The sequence below is a fragment of the Eptesicus fuscus genome, chromosome 14 (assembly GCF_027574615.1).
Source record: "Eptesicus fuscus isolate TK198812 chromosome 14, DD_ASM_mEF_20220401, whole genome shotgun sequence".
NCBI classification, from domain to species: Eukaryota; Metazoa; Chordata; class Mammalia; order Chiroptera; family Vespertilionidae; genus Eptesicus; species Eptesicus fuscus.
The window spans coordinates 47,194,821-47,221,729 of NC_072486.1; the positions used below are offsets into that span (position 1 = coordinate 47,194,821).

General features: G+C 49.1%; 2 protein-coding genes across 2 annotated transcripts; both read right to left on the minus strand.

Moving 5' to 3' along the window:
- Positions 1-4,887: 4,887 nt before the first annotated feature.
- On the minus strand, positions 4,888-10,672 carry ATP6V0E2 (ATPase H+ transporting V0 subunit e2). The gene is made up of 4 exons (XM_028128925.2): positions 10,503-10,672; positions 8,848-8,895; positions 6,548-6,661; positions 4,888-6,143 (listed from the first exon to the last, which is right to left on the minus strand). Exons 1-3 carry the CDS (start codon positions 10,604-10,606, stop codon positions 6,568-6,570), a joined length of 246 nt encoding a protein of 81 aa, XP_027984726.1. The 5' UTR covers positions 10,607-10,672; the 3' UTR covers positions 4,888-6,143; positions 6,548-6,567.
- A 2,563-nt stretch (positions 10,673-13,235) lies between these two features.
- ZNF862 (zinc finger protein 862) lies at positions 13,236-15,929 on the minus strand. The gene is made up of 2 exons (XM_028128926.2): positions 15,750-15,929; positions 13,236-14,004 (listed from the first exon to the last, which is right to left on the minus strand). The coding sequence occupies exons 1-2, from the start codon at positions 15,892-15,894 to the stop codon at positions 13,832-13,834; spliced, it is 318 nt and encodes a 105-aa protein (XP_027984727.2). The 5' UTR covers positions 15,895-15,929; the 3' UTR covers positions 13,236-13,831.
- Positions 15,930-26,909: the final 10,980 nt, after the last annotated feature.

The following is a 26,909-nucleotide window of genomic DNA, read 5'->3' on the forward strand; positions in this document are numbered from 1 at the left end:
CAGGGCTGATCGGGGACTTCTGGCTGCCAGCTGGGGCCTTCCTTCATTCCGCACTGCCCCTTGGTAGTCAGTGCACATCATAGCAAGGAATTGAACTCCCGGTCTCCCAGTCAAACTCCTGAGGGGACACTTTGCATATTAGGCTTTTATATATATATATATATATATAGATAGATAGATAGATAGATAGATAGATAGAGATAGAGATATAGATATAGATATAGATATAGATATGTAAAGTTACTACAGTTGAAACACTGTGTTCTGGTATAATAGAATTGAAGACCAGATTAATGGAATGCAATAAGAGATATAAAAACAAGCCCAGTGTATTAAATAAATCTTGGTAATCCATATGACAGAATATTATAAATACATTTTTTAAAATAAAGCAATTTTTGCCCTAGCTGGTTTGGCTCAGTGGATAGAGTGTCGGCCCTTGGACTGAAGGGTCCCGGGTTCGATTCTGGTCAAGGGCACATACCTGGCCCAGTCCGGGGCATGTGTGAGAGGCAACCAATTGATGTCTCACATTGATGTTTTTCTCTCCGTCTCTCCCTCTCCCTTCTACTCCCTCTAAAAATCAATGGAAAAATATCCTTGAGTGAGGATTAACAAAAATAAATAAATAAATAAAAATAAAGAAACTTAATGTGCTGATATGAATTGATTTTTCAATATATATCATCCAGTACAAAAAGAAAGAAAGAAAAGTAAAGAAAAACAAGGTAGAAAACAGTGTATGGTTTATGCGTTTAAAAAAGAAAAGAATATGCCGTGGTTGGTGTGGCCCAGTTGGTTGTAGCATCATCTGGTACTGAAAGGTCAAGCAGGTTCAGTTCCTGGTCACAGCACATACCTAGGTTTCAGGTTCATCCACTTGGGTTGATGTTTCTCTCTCACATGGATGTTTCTCTCTCTCTCTCTCTCTCTCTCTCTCTCTCTCTCCCTTCCTCTCTCTGGGGAAAAAAAAGGAAAGAATATATGTCTATATAAATATATGTAATAAGCCCTGGCCAGGTAGCTTAGTTGGTGAGAGCGCTGGGGGAAGGAGAGGGGTAGGGGTAGGGGTAGAGGAAAGAAGAGATCATTTTCCTGGAGGGAGAACACGGCTGGGTCCTCTGTCCTAAGGATTTTAAGGGTGGAGATTTTAGGGGAGGTCCCAGGGGAGGATCTCAATAGAATATTCAGCAGCTTTCCAGGTGTGTCCTTTTAGGGTCAGGGTCTCCACTGATTGATTGGTCTGCACCAGGGCAGGGGGTCATTGGTCAATGCAGCTGGTCCTGAGGTCATCCTTGGTGTCCCTTGTCTGGTTTTGCTGTTTTTCTGGGCCTGGAGCTGAAATACAGCAGAGGCCTAGATGATCTCTAGGGAGGAAAGGTCAGGTGGTCCAAACTGCATGACCTATTAGGGGAGGAAAGGTCACCCTGGCTGCAAGGTCCCACCCTACAATTGTCCTTTGCTAGGCACCTGGAGCTTTCTACCCTGGCCTTCTGTACCTAGCTCATTATCCTTGCTCTGCTCATGTCTAACTGCCTATCACAGAACCAGCATATCTGTGCGAGGACCCATTCCCTCTTCTCCCCTCCACTCAATGCATTAGTGTTTTTATTGAGAAAACACTACCTTTTCAAATTATGTTAGTGTTCTCTGTTATACAGATGATGACACAGACTTAGTGATTAACAACCGGCATTTATTGACAAGCCAGGCACTTTAATCCATTCTCTCAGCTCCTATTCACATCCTCTACAAGGTAGGCCATTATTATACCAACTGGACAATAAAATTGAAGCTTAGAAAGATTAAGTAACTTTCACTCCACTATAATCAGTGGAGCGAGGATTTGAACCCAGGCGGGCCCCATTCTCAGTTCTGCACTCTCAACCTTAAAGCTGAGCTGAGCTGCTCAGGCAAGGTGAACAGCTCCAGCTCCGGAGGCTGGGCAGAAAGACTGAAGAGACATACTATATACGTTTGCCGAATCAATTCCGGTGAACCAAGAGCACGGCTGTTGCAGCTGGTATCACAACCGATCAAGGTTGCAGCCTCTGCAGTGATCCATCTGGTCTGGCACCCTGGCTGTGGAGACACAGAATGGGCAGGTAAAGAAAACCACCATCCAAATGTCTCCCGGGTCTTTGTCAGTAAGGGAGGAAAAGCTATGCTGCCATCATGACCCTTGATCCTGAGGTTAGGGAGCTGAGGTGGGGGTTCTGGAAATATCCATCTCAACCATACCCACCACGCTTTTTCAGGGAAGATGCCTGCAGGGGAAGTTCAAGGTTCTATTGGGCAGGAGTGATGCCAGAGCTCCCTCCCTCACCTGGCCTCCAATGAGCCTCCAGCTTATCCCTGGACCACATGGTGAGGGAATTAGTCTGTTCAGACACCTAATCATCCCCTAAAGCTTGGGTGCTCCCATCTCCCCAGGGCGTGGACCAAATCAGAAGCTCCAGGCCTGTTGGGGAAGGCTCACAGGGCACCCTGGCTCTCAGGATACCAGCTTTCATCAAGGCTTCTCAACCTCTTTCAAAACGTCTCTTGGTCAATAAACTGATTAAATTTTTATCAATCACATGAGCGGTCAAATCTAGGGTAGTGGCTCCCCATGTTGGGGTGTCCTGGCCCGCCAGGGAACATTTTTAAATGGCTGGAAAACTATATGGTTGTCACAACTGGGAGCAGGGAGAGGGGTTCTAGTAGCATTTGGTGAGTCGAGGTCAGGGTGCTACTAAGCATCCTACAATTCACAGAATTATCCAGCCCAAAGCTGGGAAACCCTGTCTAGAGGGTTTCAGTAGCATAAGAACCCTTGGGAAACTTGAGTCCCAACTCTAATCCAGCAGGATCTGGAGTGGGCCCAGGAACCTGCATTTTCAAACAGTCCAGGTAATTATCGTATAAGTGGACTGTATTCCACCCTGAGAAATGCCACTGCCTGATTCCAAAACTCTGATCCCTGGAACTGTGCCAGCCTGGTACCCATCAGGAGCACTTATTAAAAGTCTGGGTCCAGGGGAGGCCGTGCGCCCCTGGATCCAGGAGAGGCCGTGCGCCCCTGGATCCGGGTGAGGCCGCGCCCCTGGGTCCGGGCGAGACCAAACCAGAGGGAGTCGGACCTGCATTACCACCATTGGTCCACCATCCAGAGCTGAAAAGTCAGTGCCGACATGTACACATAAGGAACTGGTGGACATTGAAATTGGATCTCAAAAGAACTGTTGGTCCAGAAAGAAACTCACTACAGACTGATTCATTTGCCTGTCAGCATAATTATTATTGCTCGTCTCACATTCGGTTCTTGTAAGTATATTTCTAGTGACATATGATCTCACTCATCTAGGGGAAATGATGAACAACATAGACTGATGGATGAACAAGAACAGACCCAGAAACAAGGAGGCATCGATTGGACTGTCAGGCCTCAGAGGGAGGGTAGTGGAGGGTGGGGGTAGGGGGGAGAGATCAACCAAAGGACTTGTGTGCATGCATATGAGCCTAACCAATGGTTAAGGACAACAGGGGGGTGGGGGCATCAGTGGGGAGGGGTGTGGGATGGGAATGGGGGGATGAGGACAAATATGTGATACCTTAATCAATAAAGAAATTTAAAAAAAAAAAAGTCTGGGAGTCTTGCTCCATCCCTGGAGATTCTGTCGTAATGGATCTGGTCCAGCATTCTGTGGGTTTGTTTTGTTCTGAGTGATTCTTATGCAGATTTAATATGCAGTGTGGTCATGTCAGTTTTCCTCACTCTTCTGATGGTGGTTGTCAACTGACTTTGTTCCTGGAAACTCGAAGGTTTATAAACAAAGGTCACTTCCAGGTGATTGAGGAGCAACCATAACCACCCCCATGGATTTCACATACACACACACCCTCACATTCCCATTGTTATGAATGAATGATTCTATTTCTGTTCAAAGCAACTACAGTTCATCAAGGGGCCTTGCTTTAGGGGCTTCCTCAGGGCTGTGATGCTGTGGCATGCAGTCATCTGCATGTACCTCCCCTTCCCATTGAGAATCTGGGCTGCTGGGTGTCCCTAGGACAGGTTGGAAGTTATCAGATCTATCAGGATGTTGAGGTGGGAAAGGTCAGAGAGGATAGTAGGGAAGCCTGGCATCAGAGCATCAAGTTGGTAAGGCACCTCAGCTCTTTGCCCTTTGTTTTCCCTAAGCAGTGGCTGGCACCTGGTAGACATCAGTTGTGGTTGTTGATGTTACATACGCTTGAAGGAAATTTCACCCAGGCTGTGGAATCATCCTGAGAACTGTCCCTGCTCCCTGCTAACAGGTCACTAAAGCCCCAGAACCTGTAAAATCATGCTCCCTTGGGTGGCCAGGTATAAACTGGTCTCTGGAGGCTTCCATCCTGCGTTTGGGTGCTGCCCCCTGCTGGCCATCTGTGTGTCTTACCTCACAGCCTGTCTTCTCCAGAGTCCACCATCCATCCTGGCCTCCTCCTCTCCCACCGCCAACACGCTGGTCATAGACCTTCAGTCTGCCCACTCGTCCTTACCACTGCTCACCTGGGCCCCTAGCACCAGGCTCCTGTCCATTATGCACCCTGTAGAGATTATCCCAGAAATCATATTGGGTCATAACCCTCCCTGGCTTTCTTTTGTGGCTTTGCATTGCCCTTTGGGTCCACCCAAGCTCCTCAGCCATGGTCAGGCCCTTAGCGGTCTGGTCCCTCCTCTATGCACCTCCCCACCCTAAATTTCTTGTGCTGGCTCCTCACTGGTCTTGAAGTGCTAGTTCCTTCTGCTTGCTGTTTCCCGGCCCCATGCAGGATGTTCTCGCCCAGGACAGGTGCACAGCAGGCAGATTTGGGCCCTCGGGTATTTGGGAATGAGGCAGGCTACACTCCAGAAAGGTTGGGAACCTGCTTTATTGCACAGCCCAGGAACTGTTCACTCTGCAATCAGGGGCACAGATGAGTGGTGGTCAAAGTTCCACTTGAGCAAGTCTTCCACTTTTTCCTCCTGCCAGGCCTGGTTCTGGCAGAATCCAGACCGGCTGCACTTTCCTTCAGGTCTCAGGAAAATGTAGTTTCGTGTCCACATCCCAGAGCTGCAGCTCCAAGCCACTTCGAGCCCTCTTTCCTGTCCCCAACCTCACCCCCACCCTCTGAGGACATGGAAATCAGGTGGGCAGGGAAAGGGTGGCCAGCAGACTTGGACTCAACCACCAAACAGTGATTTCCCATCACTCGTGAGTCACTAGATACAGATCGGGTTTTCTGTACAACCCACACGCAATACCCCCACTCCCGGAGGGCCACAGGGGTCAGGACAGGAAGGGAGTTTGAAAGGGGCCTGTAGGATGTCCAGGGGAGGCCCAGCCTGAGCTCTGAGCAACAGGCCAAGCCCAGACCACGAAATCCAGGTGAGACACCTCACACCCTACCACAGGTCCAAAAACAATGCCCACTACGTGGGAGGAAGGCCAATCAAATAAATAGTCAATAAATACATGAAATTGGCTTCTTCCTCCAGGGAGGCCATGTGGCAGAGAGGAGACCCTGATTGGCTCTGAGGATGAGGACAAATGTCTGAGATCTCAGCCTCAGCTCTCCTGGGAGTGAGGGCATGGGCTGGGGGTCCCAGGATCTCACTGGTCTGCTGCCTGCTCAGCCAGTCAGGGCCGATGCCCTTCCCTCCCTCACCATCCCAGCCCGACCTCCGAAGCCCACAGTGCTGCCCAAACCTTGCCTACACCTGTCTCTCTTCACCCTCCGCAGCTCAGGTGACCTAGAGGCTGCTGTGAGGGGCTCTGAAATCTGCCCTCACTGCAGCCGGATGAGTGGAGTCCAAACTGGGGGCAGGAGCTGCCTCGTTTCTGAGCCTCTGCGGAGGGAGGGGTGCTTATCCACAGAGTGGGGGGCAGGTACAGGAGGAGAGCGCAACAAGATATTCTGAGGAGGTACAACTTTCTGAGCAGGCCACTTAAGTGACTTTACAACTATAAGGAACGCTAAATATACAAGTTTCAATCTGGACCCAAATTACAATGGTGTTTTGGGTGTGAATGATTTTCCATTATTTCAACACAGAGGGATCACGACACAGCTATGGGGGTGGAACAAAGGGGTCTTCAGGGAGAGTTGAGCCAAGGTCATCCGGAGAGCTGGGGTACCTGCAAAGCACATCACATGAAAGGGTCACCTCCTCGCTGTGGAGACCCCCTCTCTACCACCCCCTCCCTGCCTCTGCCCCAGTCACTCAGCTTATCTCAACTTCCTCTGTCCAGTTATTGCCTCAACGCTCCTGGGCCCCAGGCCTTCCTCTCTCAGGACAGGTTCTGTATCCCCGGCCATGCCCTCTGGGCCCTCTGAGGAAGCACCTCGAGGACTGTGGTTTGCCATCCATCTGGTGCCCAGCACAGTGCCAGGCAGGCAGAGAGTAGGTGCTCACCATTTTTTTTTTTTTTTTGGGTCTGATAAATGAACATCTGAATCCAAATGTAAACTCTTAAAACGGTCCTGCCTGTTCTCTTCCTCCACGCCCGGTGCCCCCTAACCACTGCCTGAGCCCCAGTACCTGGGCTGAAGCAGCAGCGGTCACTCCCACAGGAAGCGCACGTACCAGATGGTCTCGTTCTTCAGCTGTGGCCCAAACAGAGGGTTCAGCTGGGCCAGGATGGCGATGAGCCAGCTGCCAGGGACAGCACACTGAGGGTGAGCTGGGACACAGCAGGAACCTCCCAGGTATGTCTCCTGCGAGGCTTGTGGTCACATGACCCACCCAAACACCAGCTGCAGGGTCTGTGAGGGGCCCACAGAGCCACCCACACTCCAGCCGGCAGGTGGGCTGGGTCTGGGGTTCGTGGATTTTGGTTTAGATTCGGTTTGATTTGATGTTCTGTAGATTTATTAGGTCTCTGAGTTGAGGCTGGACTCTGGGATGAGGGAAGAGGGAAGACAGCCTCCTGGGCACATCGGGAGTGATTCCCAGCTGTGCCCCAATACATCCCTGGTGTGGGCCACTCCAGTCTGCACCTGGGAGCAGGACAGGGCATTCGCTCAGAATCACCCCCTTTTAGGAACAAGATGAAGGAACTACCCCAACATGAGGAAGTGATGACCAGAATGCCCCACTCCCAGGCCTGCTGGGGATAGGACAGGGACTGTGCCTCAGGCCAGTGAGCTTTCCAGCGACCACGGGCTGCACAGAGGGGGTCGAGGGTGTCAGGCCCCATCATCAGGACGTCGTTTGCCCACAGAAGCAGGCCCTAAAGGGTGCACCACTTCACATGCCTCAAATGCTGGTACCAATGGGGCTCAGTCTGGTTTTGCAGGAAGGATCCAGCTCTTCCACCTCTGAATCCCCACGGCAGCCAGTCACCTGCCTGATGCCCAGGACACTGTCAGAAATGGTTGCCCGCTTATCACTGGCATTACCCCAAGTTTATGTTTTGTAAATATAATTTCTAGGCATGGCATTTGCTTAAGTTGCCCCACCTTTCTGCCCATGTGCATCTGATCTGCAGCCCAGGTTACCTTCCCATATGCTGATTTGGTGTTTGCAATTACCCACACCCTGCCTATATTCTGTCTCCCACGTTCCCAGTCACTATCCTCTGTCCTGGTCTCTGAGCCTTCAAACCTCAGCCCCCACAGGCCCTCCCTGGGAGAGATGAGGACATCTGTCCAGCCCTAAAAGACCAAGAAACAGCACAGAGAAAGGGACTTAAGAGGTGCTCTGTCCAGGGAGAATTCTGGAAAACCATATGCCTCATGTATTTAAACTAACCTCTGAAAGCCAGCATTATTTTTTTAACAAGTTTTATTTTTTTGTTAATAGGAAGTAGAAATATTAAACATTATATAAAGTGAAACTAGAATTGACTAATAGGAATAACTAGCTCATGGTCTCATTAGACAAAACAGGTTTTAACTATGTAACAGGCACCAAATCTGAAATCAATCATGCCAATTTTTTAAAATGTGGGTATTAACCTATGCATTTGAAAAATTTCGCAGTCCTGAGAGATATCCTAGTTACTTTCAAAAGAATCAGTTACCTTTTTAAAGAATCAGCATTTTATCATGCTACCTGTCCTACCCTGAATACCCAACTCACCAGTCTTAACCCAAAAAATAGTGTATGAGACCAGGGAGATGGGAAGCCACAGAGGCCTCACATGGGCTTGATTGATAATGAGACAGGCCTCCCTAACACCAGGACGTGGACTTACTCCTCAGTTTGGCAGCCAGGATGATTTAAACATGAAGCAAGGAAACACTAAAGGATTGGAGATGGATGGAGGGGTGGGGGAGGGGCTATATGAATAGCAGTTTTAGAAAGAGACCATCTAGGCGTTGAGGACCTGGAAATTGATTCCCTTGAACTGTCTCATATCCCTCAGAATGCTCTTCTATGTACCCAGGGCCCCCTTTCCAAGTTTGGAGACTGCATCTGGTGGCTCTAACTGGCAGCATCACAACCACCCAGGGACGTGCATTAGAAATTCGGATTCCGGAGTGCAGACCTTTGAACACTGTGATTTAGTGGGTCTCGGTGCAGCCCTCAGAGCCGTATTTCACAGTTTCTCCAGGTGATTCTGATGCCAAGTTGGGCATGAAAAGCACTGAGCTGGCCCAACTCACTCATTTCACACGTGAGAAAGCCGCGGCCTGTGGACATTACAAAGCTTGTCCAGGTGACACATTTAGACCCCGAACCGGAGTTCATGACTTCCAGCCTATTGTTCTCTTTGCCATTCCAAACCACCTCCTTTCCTGTGTGTTACAGATCCAGCCTTTCACTATGGGAACAGAAGGGGGGGGGGGGAGGAGAAAGGCACTGGCTGATTTTGAGCTGGGGAGAGAGGTACTTACAAGAGGTAACAGCAGACAGCAGTGGCTACCAGCATGGTGATGATCACTCTGCAATGGAAGAGGATGTGAGGTCAGGGCCAGGGATGGAAAGTGCCCTCAGAAGGCCTGGCCAGAGCCAGAGAAGGAGCTCCTGGTGTCAGCCCCTTTCCCATTGGTCTTCCCCATGTCACCTGAACACCGGAGGCTGAGTTCTTCTCAGATGGAAAATACAAATGCTAAGTGTCACCTCATGGGGAAGTGACATGAGGGAAGACCCAGTCACCTTATGATTCCTTCCCTTCATCTCCTTTCTCTATCACCCAATGTCTCCATCTTAATGCAACCATGTTGGGACTAGACACTCACAGAGCTGCATTTGCAGCAACCCACTGTGGAGGAGTCTCTGCAATTCAAAATTCATTGGGCAAGGGGAAGGAAAAAGGAAGACTAGAAGACAGGACAAGAAGCAACAAACTGTGTGGCATCCCTGAGGCAGACTGAGTGGCTATGAGAGCACAGGGGTGGCCACCTTGTGTTCACTCAGACCACTGGAGACAGAAGCTTATAATGCAGCAGGGGAGACTTCCGTTAGAAGAAAGATCTCACCAAGGTTAGCAGAGAGGTGAGATACTAAGAAGCTGTGGGTCCTCAGCCCTGCAGATCTTGGAAAACAGAGTCAACACCCATGTGTCCAAAACTCCAGCCAGAGCTAAACTGAATCCAAACCAGGCCCTATGACCTCTGACCCAAAGCACTTGAAGTCTGCACCAGAGAAATTAGCACTTGATCCATTCTTTTAACATTACCAAGCACAGTCCTGTGCTGGGCACTGGGGTCTACAGTGGCCAAGAAGCCCATCTGGAGCATGAAGGAACATGTAATCAAGGGGAGACAGTACCTTATAACTGACAACATGAAGCAGAACCTGGTGAATAGTGTAACAGGCACAGAAATCTGCTCTGGGACCTCCACAGGCCAATGATACCGACCAAAACATTCAATACATAATACCAGTGATGCATCGTTAAGTTTTATAAGCGTTATTTCGTGTGATCCTCACAGCAACCTTAGGCAGCCATCGCCCTGGCCAGGTGGCTCCACTGTTGGAGCGTCCTCCCATACACCTCCAGGTTGCATGTTGGATTCCCGTCAGGGCACATACCTAAGTTGCGGGTTCAGTCCCCTAGGGGCGGTAGGGGAGGCAATCAATCGATGTTTCTCACACCATCTCTCTCCTCTCTCTCTCTCTCTCTCTCTCTCTCTCTCTCTCTCTCTCTCTCTCTCTCTCTCGGTGTGTGTGTGTGTGTGTGTGTGTGTCTATGGAAATATGTCCTCAGGTAAGGATTAAAAAAAAAAAAAAAAAAAAGGCCGTCATCATCATCATCCCTATTTAGAAAGGGAGGCTTGAGCGGTGACATTCGCTCAAGGTCACAGCCGGTGCGGTGTGAACAGCGGCTAGCCACAGCGTGACTGGCCAAAGGGGGTGACCCTCCAGCATCTCCCGCGACAGTCGGCTCTCCGCCTGCCTAAAGACGACCCTCTCTGACCTTCCCCCGGCTGCACCGGGGCCGAGCGCAGACCCAGGAGGCGGAGCGGGAGCCGGGGTCCTCGGACCGCAGCTTGCGCACTCGCCCCTGGAGGGGTCCGCAGGGAGGCTGGGCCCGCGCGTCCCTTACCCGCGGTTGGGTCCTTTCGGCACGAACCAGGGCCCGGCGATGCCGATGAGGCCCCAGAACGTGGTGAAGATGATGACCGGGAGGGCGAAGGAGTGAGCCGTCATGGCGGGGCGCGGGACGCCCAGATCGGGGTGCTGGGTCAGCTGCAGATGCTCCCGGGTCCTGGCGGCTTAGTGGGCGTCCAAGCATGCGCACCAGGACCAGGCCGCCTGGGGGAGCGCACTCGGCAGGCCGACCTGCGCAGGCGCGCGCGCGCATCCTTAGGGAGAGGGGCTGGGAGATGGGCTAAGGGCGGGCTTTCCGGGCAGCCAGATCTACTTAGCTTTGATCAGCTTCTCCAGTTTCCCAGTTCTGGCTAAAAGAATGTATAGGGCAGAGGCCTGTGTCTAAATATGTTTTATTCAGAGCAAAACAGTGAGAATCAATCGTGGTTTTATAAACCTCATTTGCACATATTTGAAGGCGAGAGGACATTCCTGGGCCGTCATCCTCTTCCCCCACCACCCCGGAGTCCTTGGCTGACAGACACCTGGGTGAGGGAATTGGCCAGTCTTCACACTGTCCTGCTAAACACTGAGCACGCCTGGGCTTGGGAGAGAAGCGAGAGTCCGGTACGCCTCAAGCTCTCTAATGTATCCCGCGGGCAGGGAGAGGGGCGGGGCAAGGCTGAGGTCCCTCCCCCGCCCCCCAACCTGGTCTCTATTGCTATCACCTACCTGTCAGTTACAAAGCTGGCTATTCAGGTCAGTCATGGGGCGCGGTGGGTGGGTGGGGAATGCCAGGATGGGTACATGGAGTTGCCATGAAGATTACAGGTAGGGGAGGAGGGTGGCGACTTGTCCAGGACCCTGGGCAAAGGCAGAGCACTTGCTCCTTCTATTCAATGCCCTTCAGCTTGGTTGCTTGTGAGGCAAAAATAGGAAGCCTCTCCAATCCCGGGATAGCCAGGCCCTGGGGCCTGAAACACAGCAGCTCTCTTAAAATGAAATGAGCTGGCCAGGCAACAGGTCTCCAGTAATGGCCTAAAGGCGCTCACCACATTTCAGCCCTAGGGCCCGCATTTCTGGGGGCTCCAGCTTTTTCATAGGCTGGCACTGGAAGCTTGCTCAGAGCACAGAGTGGCAAGGCAGGGTGTGTCCCTAGCGGGCCTCCACATCAGCATCTAGACCTGCATCAGGAAGTAAGTGCATGGAACCCACATGCAACATTGCCCACAGGACTAAATCTCGCTCTGAGGATCCTTAGAGGCTGGAAGACACCATGGGGAAAGTCCTTGCAGGAAAGTCCCCTCAATTTGGAATTCCTATGGATAAGGTGGGAACTACAACCCCCATTTTAGAGGGCCTTTCTCTCTTCCATCCTACCAATTCACCCCCACAGTACCTGGCCTAGGGCAGATTCCTGAACTGCACACAGAAACTTGTGTGAGTGGGCTCCCTCTTGGCCGTGTAACACACTGCCAAAGGTCCAGCCCCGAGGCCCTGTGGTACACCGCAGGGCAGGAGGAGACATGTCCACGGCTTCAAGGCAGAAAGTGAGCGTCAGAAACCATGGGAACCAGGGGTCAGCCATCTAGTGAGCCTCTCAGCACCTTTAAGGAGGGGGAAGAGGGCAGACTGCTGGCTGAGGGTCAGACCACCTAGACTTGCAGCACAGAGCAGGGACCGGCAGCAAGGCCAGCAAGGAGCACTGCTTCCTGCCTGAACAAGCCAGGCAGGGGCAAAGAAGTCCTGCCCCTGGTCCCCAGCAGTGGTTAGGTAGGCAGGACACACCATCTCCAGCCAGAGAAGCAGCCGAGGAGCCTGCTGAAGGAAGCTGCCCTGGAAGGAAAGTATTTCACTTTGGGGTAGAAGGGGAGATGGGCAAGAGCACAAGGGAACCTCACAGTGCGGGTGCCCTTCTGTGCCTGGAGTGGGCACACGAAGTTCCTGGGGGACCTTACAGCCAGGCACTGAGCCCGTCCTGGGGGTCTGAGCAAGCAGGTCTGGGTGGAGCATATTTCACAAGCACCGTAAGGAGTCCCAGGCTGAATCCCCAGAGCAATGTTGGGAAGAATGGACTAGACCAGTGGTCGGCAAACTCATTAGTCAACAGAGCCAAATATCAACAGTACAACGATTGAAATTTCTTTTGAGCGCCAAATTTTTTAAACTGAAACTTCTTCTAACGCCACTTCTTCAAAATAGACTCGTCCAGGCCGTGGTATTTTGTGGAAGAGCCACACTCAAGGGGCCAAAGAGCCCGCATGTGGCTCACGAGCTGCAGTTTGCCGACCACGGGACTAGACCATCATGCTGATGGCACGTCTTAGGAGCACCTCTTTCCACAGTAAAGACATGGGTGACAGGTGACGGGGGACGAAGGCTGAAAGCAGCTGAGTCCCCTCTGTAGTCTGAGGTCTGTCTTGCAGGTAGGTAGGTGCGCTGTCATTCGTCAGTCCTGTGGCAGGCTGGGAATCAGCAGGCACTTGGACTCTCTGCTACTTAATGGAGAGGGAAACAGAGGCACAGCAAAGAGGCGTGGTTAATCATGGTTGAACTACTGCCTGTAGTAGAGCAAGGACCGGATCCCAGTCTCCTGAGGGCAACTTGGTCCAGTTTGCTCCTTAGGAAGGCACTCCAGCATGATGCCGGTCAGACTCAAGTGCCACAGCTGTGGGACTGGGTGGGACGCATGGGCTTGGCTCGCTGGCCTGGAGCTGCAGGAGAAGCTCTCTGGAGCGCTCTGTGCAAAGGGCTTAGCTTGTCTCACCCTAAAGGACGGTACTAGGAGGAGGTAGAGAGATTCTCTGATGAGAGTTTGCCATTTTGAAATCAGGCTGTACCTGCTTCTGTCATAGAGCCAGGGTGACATCCCAGAGCTAGGCCAGCTGAACCTGGAGCCTGGTCATCCTCTGCCCCTCACCCAGTGTCTTCCCCAGGCCACTGGAACGCTCCCAATGTTCCAGGGGACTGGGGTGCTCCTTTAAGTTCCTACCCCCAGTAGTCTCTCCCACTTCAGAAAAATCCTCTTGCCACTAGAATATGTGGTGAAATCTTTCACAATGGAATTATTTCCTGAAGCACCTTAAACATGAACTTGAGGTAAGAGCCTCTGCATATGTCAGTGCTGTGAGTCCCTGCTCCATTTAGAGGTGAACAAGTTGTGCGCCCCCTGATGGCCCTGCCCTCTGGCATGTGGGTGTAACTACCTTGTCACTGCCCACTTCCTGCTCTTAGAGTCCCTACCAAAGGAAGATTCTAGGGCACAGAGCCTGTCAGCACAACCACAAGGGGCAGGGTAGGGGTCTCCAAGGCAATCCTAGGATTCCTGCTCCTGCAGAGCCTGTATCAGGATAGCACAGGGGCCTCCTGACTGGTGTGGGGGTACAGGAGTCTGTCAGGAGGGTCCATGAGGCAGTCTTCATGATCTCCACCCGTTCCCATAGGATGGGTGGGCAGCTTCTGGGTCACGGCCTCCTCCACATGGAGCACTCCCATCTTCTCCTTCCTGAGCACCGCCCCTCAAGTGGGAAGAAAGAGAAGGCACCATCAGAATTGGGGAAAACACATTACATGAGGATCCCCTTCCCACAGCCAACTGCACCCTAAGGTATATTCAGTGGGAAAAAACTGTGGCAGCACAGACTGGAGACATGACTAGGGCTGCAGGCTGATCTATGCCCACGCTGGACACAGGATCTCCCCTAGGAGCTGTTGGTCCCTTGAAGTCTGAAGATACTTGGTTGCTACAACCAGGAGGGTACTACGGGTATCCAGTGGGTATGGAATGGGTAAAGGCGAAGGATGCTGCTGAAGACCCACCACCCACAGGACAGGCCCTCACAAAGATTTATTTGGCCTCAAATGTCAGCAGTGCTGAGGCTGAGAAAGCCCGCCTGGGAAGCTTGATCATACAACATCTGGTGGGGTTCACTGTTTGCTTCAGATGTACAAATCCCTTTGTCCCCAGGAGAACAACCTGCAAAAGGGCACAGCTGGTAGCATCTGTGTCTCCTCCCCCACAGGGCTGGACACAGACAACAAATGCTGGGATGAAGAACTCCCCTCCACCCAGCTACAGGTCAGGGCCACCCTACTTCCTACAGAGCCTCTGTCACCCCTGAGACCCATCCACTGCTGCTGACTACAGATGCAGAGGTGAAAAATGAGAGCAGAAGCCCTGGCTGGTGTTTCTCAGTGCTTAGAGCATCAGCCCATGCACCAAAGGGTCACGGGTTCAATTCCCGGTCAAGGGCATGTACCGTGGTTGCAAGTTTGATCTAGGGTCCCAGTCAGGTGTGTATGTGAGGAAACCAATCGATGTGTCTCTCTCACATCAATGTTTCTCTCTTTCTATCCCCATCCCTCCCTTCCACTCTCTCTAAAGTATCAATGGGAAAAATATCATCAGGTGAGAATTAACAGAGAGAGAGAGAGAGAGAGAGAGAGAGAGAGAGAGAGAGAGAGAGAGAGAGAGAGAGAGAGAGAGAAAGAAGAAGAAGCAATAGGCAGGAGACCAGCTGGAAAAACCATCAAGAGACAAATCACAGCTCTTTCTCTGTTAAATGAGCCATGAAGAGCTTAGGGAACCTCTGTAACTATCATGTTTACTTCGGTTTTCAGTGACCACCTGCAAAGAAAACAATTTCTTGCTTCGGACTTCCAGTAAGTTGCCTCCTATATAATGTAACCTCCCCCTCAAGCCTTGTCCCTGGACTGGCCTCCAGGCCAGTAGGCAGTGCCCTCAGGACTGCCCCTCTGCCTGGACCACCCCCACCTTCTTCACCAGCACCTTCGCAGCCCTCTGACCTGCACTGACCTCCTCCCTCTCCAACACCTCAACTCTACATAGCCCATCCAGAATGTGATGTCGCTGCCCCAACTGGTCCAATCATCTAGTTATACTCGCTGGTCACTGTTCTAAGCACTTTACAGATGAAAAGCAAAGCACAGAATGATTAACTTGCCCAAAGTCACACACTAGTTATCGGGCCAGAAGTTCGTGCTCTCAGCACTGTATATGTGCTTGAAGTGAGTGCCTCTTGCCTCTCTAGCTGGATCATAAGCGCCTTGAGGGCAGGGGTTATATCCCAAGCAGCCACTGGTTAGTAAATGGTTGGGCACACTACAGCAGCTCAACAATACCTCAGGCCAAGCCCACTGTGATGGCTGATTTTATCAGATGCTCCTGCTCACATGGGACTGGGAAGATGAGATTCCCTTCCTTCGTGTGTCCCCATCCAGGAACTCTACCATGTAGACTTACCTGCATAGGAATGGCGTGGCACCGGGGCACAGGTGTAGACGTGGCTGAAGCGCCGGCCCGAGGAGGTTAGGTACCAGTGCTGGATGGCCGGCTGGGGGTCGTACTCGGTGACTGCCACACCATTCACTGCTGTCATCATGAGCATGTTGATCACCTCATTGGATAGCTTGGTCCTCTCATCGGTCCTGATCCGGTTCATGGCACTGAATCCACGCTCACAGCAGGAGGTGGAGACGGGCACACAGACCACCACTGCCACCAGCCTGCTCAGCAAGGGGAAGCGGCAGTGCTGGGCCAGGGCGTTCTTACACAGCATGGAGAACGGCAGGTTCTTGGCCACGGCTTTCAGGCCCAGCCACTCCTCCAGGAGGGCTTGCTCGCTGTACCCTGGGGGCATTGAGAGCTCAAAGTACCTGGCAAGGGCAAGGATATCATCATTCCCAAAACTGGCCAGTTCAGTGCCACTTGGCCAGGTCGTGGTGTCAAACACCTCCATGTTTTTGAGTTGTGGGGAACCGTCTGTGTCAAACCTCTGCCGGAGGTACTCAGTCCCTGTCAGGATCACTCTCTCCCTGTCTGCCCGGAAACGCTGCTCTGCCATCTCCATTCTGTCTAAGGAAATGCCATGCAGCTGCCCATCCTTGAAGCAGGCATTGAACTCTTCCTCTTTGGGCCCCGCCTGGTGGCGGAGGGTCTCCAGAGCTACGTAGGCCTGTCCCAGCGTGGAGTTCACCTCCGTAATCAACACCATTTCTTTCTGGCACACCTCAGACAATGGCCTGTAAATGCTCAGGAAGTCCAGCAGGAAGTGGCAGAACTTGATGAAATGGAAGTTCTTCAGGAGCTTCAGCATGCCTTTGGCCCTGTGCCCAATCTGGCCCCCGGCCTCTGCCACACTCTGGAGGTGCCTAGCCAGGGCAGGCCAGCTCAAGATGAGCACATTCAGTGTGCGCCTCCTACTGGCCACCCACTTGACTGCATTCAAGTCCTTGAGGCGGGTGATTTCCTGCTCCAGTGCCGCAGCACCTTGCTGCAGCTCTGTCAGCCTTTTGTTTGAGGACTGATAAAACTTGAAGATGGTTCGGATGTGCCGGTCACACTTCTTCACCAGATCAATGCCCCCACAGGCATCCACCACAGCCAGGTGCAGCCGGTGGGCCACACAATGGACAGGCAGCAGCTGGGGGACGATCTCCTGGAACTTTTCCACAAGGCCTCTGTGGCTCAGCATGGTTGTGCCATCGGTTCCCAAACCCACTACCCAACCAGGCTTCCGGAAGGGGATGTCCAGTTCATCCAGTGCAGAGACAATGGTCTCAAAGTACCCATCCACTGTCTCCCTATAGAGCGGGGCCAACGTGATGTAAGACTCTTTCACCTCCATCCCCTTAAAGTAGCGGATGTAAATGCCCACACAGGCCGGGTCTGAGGTGTTGGTGGAGCTGTCCAACAGCATGCTCATGCAGGGGGAGTTCCGGACGTCCTCGAGGATCTCCTTCTTCAGAGTCTCAGAGATATATTTGATGAACTGGGTGCATGCAGTGCGGTTCCGGTACTTGCTCAAAATCACGGTCCCTGTGCTTTGGAGGAGTTCCAGGATCTTCTCAAAGTCATTCAGCGGCCTCGAGTGGTAGGCGATGGAGTAGGCTGCATTGAAGAAGTGCTCCATGTTGGCCATCAGGTCACTTGAGATCTCTGGGACTAGGGCAGCCTGAGGGGTGTCCTCCTTGATTTTAACAGTGTTGACGCAGAGCTTGTGTGCTTTGCTGACTTCATGGTATTTTAAAGTCTCCACTTTAAATGGCCCCGTGTAACCTTGGACTAACCGCGATGACTTGTCGTGGAGATTCGGTCTTTCTTTGCAAGCTGAGCAGAAGAGCTTGGTCTCTTCTGAGTCAATGATTAACCATGGGAACTGCCCAAACCACGACCTCTGAATGGAGCGGGGTCTGTAAGTCCTCTTGATTTTCCCAGGCCCATCTGCTTCCACGTCACAAAGGCTGGACCTGCAGTAGGAAGCACACATCTCCACAGGAGGAGCTAGAAGCAACGCAGATTCGACAGCCGAGGCCTGCGGGTCTGCCTCTCCTGCAGCCACCATCTTCTTTTTCCCTTGGGAGCAAATCAAACTGTGCTTGATTTTGCTGCCCAGAACTCTGCAGTCTCCCATCAGCTAAGACACCCAATGTAATAAGTACCCTGATGCAAAGCAGAAAGGATGAATGTGATCCACCTTTCTAGAAAGCATTACTGGCTTCCCCGTTACTATCTATGGAAGTCAAGAATTGTTTGCTAATCCCTGTGGGCTCTTTAGCCAGCTTCCCCCTCTCTATCCACATAGTGACCCAGGATCATGTGACATCAGCTACTAATAAGCTTAATTAACCACCTTGGCCATAGATGCTATTGGGTAAACAGGTGGCTTTAATCCTCTTCTGAGGCATCACAAAGAAATGAGGTTAAACATCCATAAGTGCTTATGAGCCTTTGAAAGAAGGGAGGCACAGAAGTATAAACAGCAGCTACTAGCCAACAAGTTACTACCGGAGATATGCAAAAAACTAACTCTTATAGGCCAGCAGTGCTAAAAACCAGAGGAGGAGGGAGAGAGTAGAGGCTCACAGGCCTGTGGGCACATTGTTTATCAGAACCAGCATCTCCCACACCCCTCCTCCCATCAGCTCAACCACAGGTCCCTTTAGCACTTCTGCTCATCAAAGTTCCTTATTATTTCCATACTGTCCTGGTTTCCCAGTATTCTACACTCTGAGGGCAGGGTTAATTTCGTATTCATCTCTGTTTACCCAGTCTAATATAAGGCCTGTGCACAATAGGCTCAAGTTAAATATGGCTGAACTAACACGGTGTGACTTGCCACAACTACCTGGGCCCCTGGACATGCCCTCCAGAACTCAGTAGGTCAATACTCACCTGGAGAATGACCTTTTCCCCACTTCATCCGCTTTGGATCCTTGATCCAGGGTGCAGCTCTATGCTCCAGTTTTGATATCAAGTCTGGCTTGGTAGCCACAGGCCCTGTTGCAAGGACAAAGAGTCATACTGATGTCACTACTATGAACCATCAAGTCAAGTGGCCCACCTAAAGCTATTTATGGTTTCTGAAATATTCAGGGATGCCTCCGGGTCTATCTCTTAATAGTCTATTCAGCCAGGGGCATGATGGATGCACATTCATCTAGGTTGCCAATTTATTCTTAAAACCCAAGAGGTACCCAGATTCGGGTGTATCCATTAACCAGGATAAATAACTTCCTTAGATCCATGGGCCACGGGCCAGCCAAATGCATCTAGAGTGGAAAGCATGAAAATAGGAAGAACCATGGGGGATAAAGTAGAAAGAGAGAAGACAAGGATGATAAAGAAAGGCAGCCGAGAAGTGGAAGAGTGCCACCAACTACTGCCCCATGCACTTGAAAGGCCCCTTGAAAATGCCCACCACCTGCCACGAAACCTGAAATCTGACTAGAAGAGGTTCAGGTCTTTGGGTTAAGCACTGCCCTTTATTTAAAATGTGAATATCCCTCAAGGGTATATAAAGAAATCACTTTTTTAAAAATATATTTTTATTGATTTCAGAGAGAAAGGGAGAGGGAGAGAGATAGAAACATCAATGATGAGAGAGAATCATTGATTGGCTGCCTCCTGCATGCCCCGCACTGGGGATCAAGCCCGCAACCTGGGCATATGCCCTGAACCGGTGACCTCCCAGTTCCTGGGTCGATGCTCAACCGCTGAGCTACACCCGGCCGGGCAAGAAATCACTTTCTTGATTTAAAATAAAATCCATTACTATATACTTACATGCTTCTGTATGTATCTATGTGAATGTGTATATAAACTTTGTTTGGATGGACATACAGACAACTGATGACTGTGGGGCTACTGGGAAGAGCAAAAGGTGAGGTCACAGGGAGCTTACTTTCACTAATCACCTTTTAGATGATTGAATATATGTATATTTACTATATGTGCATCTTTGTATCCAGATATTTACTATTAATAAAAATATAATAAAGTATTAAAGTATGGTGGGTTGAACACATATCCTTCTTAAAACAAGGCATAAGCCCAAGAGAAACACTGGATTAGAAATGTGAGTATACTTTTCAAAGACGGAAAGATAAAAGAGCAAGAAAAATAACAGAACTGAACCCCAAATGCTGGCAGAGGGGGTGAAGGAGAAGGATATGAATTTGGCCATAGAATCCCTGGAAGGTTTAGACCCGGAGGCCCCAGGTACAGTAAAAGGTAATGGGAAAGGGATGGGAGGACATGGGGCCAACTCACAGTCTACACAGACCAGCTCCACCCCAGGTCCTCTTACCCATTGCAGGAAACCAGAACACACCACCACCCTCACCCAAGGAGAAGAGAGATCAAGTCTATAGAAAACTTAACCAGAAAGGCTCGGACCCTGGGATAGTGGGGAGAGGAAGAAAGGTGAAGAAGGGCTGCAATGCAGACAAGAGATGAAGACAGTCTAGCTTCTGGAAGGTGTGTTCCTCGGCTCCAAGACCATTGGCTCAGCTTATACCCTCCAAGCAGGGGACTGTAAGAGTTTTCTTTGAAGAAACTGAATTGCCCCTCCACACCCTCTTCCTCCTCCAAAAACCTATGCAGACTGACTTTTGTGGGCACTTCAGTGAGACATCCAGGTTCACAGCTGGTCGCCCAACAGTGAAGCCTACCCCTTAATGAGCCCCAGCCATGCACACGAAGCTTTCCATCAGTTTTCTTTTAAGGCTTTACTCTTACATATGTATGAACCTAATGCTATCTATTTAAGACAAGCTTCTAACATAAAACAAGTAGGAAAAAGGATGGAAGAAAGTAGAGATAATGCAAGGAGCAAAACAGAACTTCAAAAACAAACAAACAACAAACAAAACAAACAAAGCAGAATTAATAATCCCAAAGAGAAAATACATGATAGTCATCCATGAAAAGAGCAATAAGGGCTCTTAGATTTAAAATGTGATAGAAGAAATTTTAAAAAATTAAATGGAATTGTTAGAAAATAAAATCGAGGAAATCTCTAAGGAAGCAGAACAAAAAAGTTCGAAGCAGAAAATGGGAGAAAAAGAGAAAAATAAAACAAAACTAGAGGTTTAACTTAAAAAGTGTAATATCTAACAATTAGGACTTTTTGGAAGAAAGAGAGAAAAGTAGGTAGGAAGAAATAATAAAAGAAATTTTCCCCAAACTGGAAAAAGCGAGTTTCCAACACTTCAGAAGCCTGGAATAGATCTTAAAAAAGAATATAAAAGCAGGCTGTGTTCAAAGATTTAGGAATAAAAAGGCATTTATACTTCTCAATAGCACCTGTAAGACCTAAAAGCAATGCTTTCAAAATGCTGAGGAAAATTATTTCCAACCTGAAATTCTATACCAACCCAAATTATCAATTGTGAGGGCATTTTCTGATATGCAGAGTCTTAACACATTTCTTCCCGTGCACACTTTCTTAAGACAGTTACTGGGAGATGTGCTCCAACAAAGCAAAGATCTAACCTGAAAGAAGAGACAGATCCAGGAAATAGGGGAAAGACAAAGGACAGTGTGAGGGCACGGCTATACAGCAGGCTGAAGGATCACTAGTTTAGACAGAGCAGAGGCAAATGGAAGACCCATGACCGAAGTCTCCAGACCAAGAGTGAAGCTGATAGGTCACTGGAGTTTGGTCATGGGGAAAAGACTCTTCAGAGGAGTTGTGGCATTTCACTGGAGAGTTTCAGAAGAACTGGTGACAGGACAGAAAACTAGCAAAAGAAAAAATAAGAAAAAAATTCAATTCCAGGGGAAAATCCTACAACAAAGGAAATATCATAATATGCCACTTTGATCAGAAGTAAATCATATATAATCATAAACAGTTTACACTGAATTAACCAAAAAGTGTGGTGTACCTGTTCTGAGAGGATGGAGGGAAGAGAAGTGGGGGCCGGGGGTGAGGTAAGAGGACCATATCTTCATCTTCCACAGTAGGAATCAATAGATAATATCTAAAATCAATAAATCAGGAAGAGCAATAAACATATGCAACAGGATAGTCAAGTGTGATTCTGTCTGCCTGTTTTGGCTGAAGGTCCCCCCCTCCCCCCTCAAAATAGAAGCCAACTATCCCCATTCCAAAGCTAGACACAGAAGCCTAACTGGGAAGGAGGGTAACTAAAACACTGAGCTGTAACCCAAGCCCTCGCCTCAAAGAGGGAATCAAAGCACTTGGAGTGACAAGGTCAGGGAGTCGATATTGGAGATATTTCTGGAAAGAGCTGTCAAGTGCATTGTGAGCCTCCTCCACATGCTACCATGGGGAGGGGGAGGGCGGGCTACTGTCCCCTGACCTTAAGCCTAGTGGGATGACAACCTGACCTGTATCTCCTGGGGCTACGGGGCTACCCATGAATCCAGGCCTGAAAAAGACGAACGGCAGAAACTGGCTGATGGGCTCCTTTGGGGTGGCCATTCTGGAAGAGCCTACTTTCCCAGGGTTTGTTGGAGCAAAGGATGTAAGTGTTTTCCATGGTCCCTGCAGACGTGGGCCCCACAGGAAAAGAGAAGAGACCTGAGCCACTTAAAGGGACTTTACCCACGGCTGTTTACATGGGAACCATGTAAAACCTTTCTTGTACCTCTCCTCCCACCCACACACCAGCGTTCCCACCCAGGTAGTGGCAGAGGTCCTGGAACAAGCTGGAAGGTAGGAGAATTCCTTCCTACTGCAAGATTCAGTTCCAGACCTGAAGCAGGTTCAAGTAGGAGAGGCAAGAAATTTTAGCTTGAAATGAAGTCCAAATTTTTGACTACTACACCAGGAATGGACTTTTGTTTCCTCATTGTTTTTTAAGATTTTTTTTTTTAAATTTCTTTATTGATTAAGGTGTCACATATTTGTCCTCATCCCCCCATTCCCATCCCACACCCCTCCCCACGGATGCCCCAACCCCCTGTTGAACTTAACCATTGGTTAGGCTCATATGCATGCACACAAGTCCTTTGGTTGATCTCCCCCCCCCCGCCCCCCACCCTCCCCTATCCTCCCTCTGAGGCCCGATAGTGCGATCAATGCCTCCTTGTTTCTGGTTCTGTTCTTGTTCATCAGTCTATGTTGTTCATCATTTCCCCTAGATGAGCGAGATCATGTGTCTCTAGAGATATACTTATAAGAACTGAATGTGAGACGAGCAATAATAGTTATGCTGACAGGAAAATGAATCAGTCTGTAGTGAGTTTCTTTCTGGACCAACAGTTCTTTTGAGACCCAATTTCAATGTCCACCAGTTCCTTATGTGTACATGTCAGCACTGACCCCTCAGCTCTGGATGGTGGACAAATGGTGGTAACGGAGGTCCAACTCCCTCTGGTTTGGTCTCGGCCGGACCCAGGGGCACGGCTTCACCCAGACTCAGGGGCACGTGGCCTCACCCAGACCCAGGGGGCGCGTGGCCTCACCCGGGCCCGGGACCCAGCCTCACCCGGATCCAGGGGCACACGGCCTCACCCGGACCCAGGATCCGGCTTCACCCGTACCCAGGGGCGTAAGGCCTTACCCGGACCCAGGGGCGCATGGCCTCTCCCAGACCCAGGGGCGCGTGGCCTCACCCGGACCTAGGTGCGCGCGGCCTCACCCGGACCCGGGACCCAGCCTCACCCGAATCCAGGGGCACAGGGCCTCGCCCGGACCCAGGATTCAGCTTCACCCGGACCCAGGGGCGCATGGCCTCACCCGGACCAAGGGGCGCATGGCCTCTCCCAGACCCAGGGGTGCACGGCCTCACCCGGGCCTGGGATCCAGCCTCACCCGGATCCAGGGGCACAATGTTTTTTAAGATTTTGCTATCAGTTAAAACTTATAGAAAAATTCAACAATAATACAGGAAACTCCAATCATTAATTTTGTCCCATTTGCTTTATCATGCTCATGCATCTTAGCTAGCCTACTTTAAATGTGCTCAGAACACAATATCCAGAAAACATTGGCTACACAGTATACTGTATTTAGGGTATCCACTGTTTACCCTCATGATCAGGGGCTGGCTAGGAGATGTGACCGCCCAGCATCATGAGAGAATATCTTACTGAATATCGCTCACTCAGGAAAAGATCAAAATTCAAAATACAGCCAAAACCGGTTTGGCTCAGTGGATGGAGCGTCGGTCTGTGGACTGGAAGGTCCCAGGTTCGATTCCGGTCAGGGGCATGTACATTGGTTGCGGGCACATCCCCCAGTGGGGAGTGTGCAGGAGGCAGCTGGTCGGTGTCTCTCTCTCATCGATGTTTCTGGCTCTCTATCGCTCTCCTTTCCTCTCTGTGAAAAATCAATAAAATATATTTAAAAAAAAAATTCAAAATACAGCTTCTACTAAATGCATATTGCTTTTGCACCACCACAAAATAAAAAATCATAAGTCGAACTATTGTAAGTCGGGGACCATCTGTATATGTATAATATATAAATTATATGTATAATATATATACAATATTTTTCTGAACCATTGAGAGTAAATGGTTTTCACACCCCCTTTATCCCTAAATACTTCCATGTGTATTACTCAAGAAAAAGGACATTCTCTTACAGGGTAGGCAAAATTCTAACAGGAGCTCCAGTGACCCCTGACCCTGCCTAATCTCTGCCCCTGGGAGTGTGGTGGAATCTGTGAACACAATATTACACTCATGATTATGTTACGTTACCTGGCAAAAGACAGGTTATCTGGATGACCTACCCTGATCACATCAGCCCTTTACAAGCAGGGGAAGTAAGAGCTCCAAAGTACCAGGAGGATTTGACACACTGCTGTTGGCCTGAGGATGGAGGGCACAGGTAAAGGACCTGACTGCTGCCTCTGGGAGCTGAGAATGACCCCTGGTCAGCAGCCAGCAAGATAACCGGAACCTCGGTCCTACAACCACAAGGGACTGGATTTTGCCAGCTTGTGCAACCCTAAGGGAAGAACCCAGCTGAGCCCAGGTGAACGTCTGACTTACACAGCTGTGAGCCAATAAAAGGGTGTTTTTAGCCACTAACTTTGTGATAATTCGTTGTGTGGCAACTGAAAACTAGCATGTCTTATATAACCAAAGTATAAAGATCAAAATCAGAAAACAGAACATTGATATAATACTACTATCTAATCCACAGTCCACAACTACCTTTCTTCAATTGACTCAAAATGTCCTATATAGCTATCTGTATGTCTATTTTTCCCAGGTCAGCACCTATTCCAGGATCATAAGCTACACTTAGTTGGCACGTATCTTAGGTCCCATTTGTCAGCCCTTCTTTGTCTTTAGTTATCAGGGCATTCTTTTCTTTTTTTTTTCACTGTGGTAAAATATATGTAACATAAAATTGATCATTTTAAGTGTTCAGTGCAGAGATATTAAATATATTCACAATGTTGTACAACCATCATCACCATCCATCCCTAGAACTCTTTTTATCTCATAAAACTGAAACTCTATACCAACTAAATAATAACATCCCTATTCCCCTCAAACCAAGAACCCCGTACCCATCATTCTACTTTCTGTCTCTACGCTTTTCACTACTCTAAGTATCTCAGCTAAAGGGAATCAAACAAATATCCATTTTTTGAGACTACCTTATTTCAACTAGCATAATGTCCTTAGGGTTCATCCACATCGTAGCATACTACAGAATTTCCTTCCTTTTTCGGGCTAAAATAATATTCCATTGTGTGGATAGACCACATTATGCTTCTCTGTTCACCCGCTGACGGGCACTTAGGTTGCTTACATGTTTTAGTTATTGTGAATAACAGTGGTATGAACATTGGTGCACAAATATTATCTTCAACAACCTGTTTTCAATCCCAGAAGTAGAACTGTTGTATCATGTGGTAATTCTATTTTTAATATTTTTAGGAACTCCCTACTGTTTTCCACAATGACTATACCACTTCACCTTCCCACCAACAGTGCACAAGGGTTCTAATTTATCCGCATCCTCACCAACAGCTGTAGTTTTTTATTTTCTGGCTAGGAGCTATCCTGATGGGTGTGAGGTAGTATCTCAATATACTAGTTTTTATTTGCATTTCCCTAGTGATCAGTGATGTGGAGCATTTTTCATGTGCTTATTGGCCATTTGTATATCTTCTTTGGAGAAATGTCTATTCAAATCCTTTGTTCATTTTTTAAAAATCAGGAGAAATGTCTATTCAGGTCCTTTGTTCAGGTTGTTTGGCTTTTTGTTGCTGAGTTTTAAGAGTTATCTATATATTCTGGATATTAATTCCTTATCAGACGTATGATTTGCAAATATTTTCTCCCACTCTGAGTTGCCTTTTTATTCTGTTGATAGCATCTTCCAATACACAAAAATTTTAAATTTCATGAAGTCCAATTTGTCTACTTTTTCTTTTGTTACTTGTGCTTTGGCATCATATCCAAGAAATCACTGCCAAATACAATGTCATGAAGCATTTGTCCTGTGTCTTCTTCTGAGAGTTTTTTATGTCATACATTTAGGTCTTTGGTACATTTTGACTTAATGTTTATATGGTGTTAGATAAGGATTGAATTTCATTCTTTTGCATGTGGATGTCCATTTTTCCCAGGACCAATTGCTGAAAAGACTATCCTTTCCCCATTGAATGGCCTGGCACCCTTGTCAAAAATCATCTGACCATATACATGAGGTTATATTTCTTGGTTCTCTATTCTATTCCCTTAGTCCAGTGGTCGGCAAACTCATTAGTCAACAGAGTCAAATATCAACAGTACAATTGAAATTTCCTTTGAGAGTCAAATTTTTTAAACTTAAACTTCTTCTAATGCCACTTCAAAATAGACTTGCTCAGGCCGTGGTATTTTGTGGAAGAGCCACACTCAAGGGGCCAAAGAGCCACATGTGGCTCGCGAGCCGCAGTTTGCCGACCACGGCCTTAGTATATATATGTCTGTCTTTATGTCAGTACCACACTACTTTGAGTACTATAGCTTTGTGGTAAGTTCTAAAATCAGGAAATGTGAGTCCCTCAGCTTTGTTCTTTTTGGCCTAACATGTGGTCTATCCTGGAAAATGTTCCACGTGTAAGTAAGAATATGTTTGCTGTTGTTGGGTAGAGTGCTCTGTATATATCTGTTAGACTAGCTGATTTATTGTGTTACATC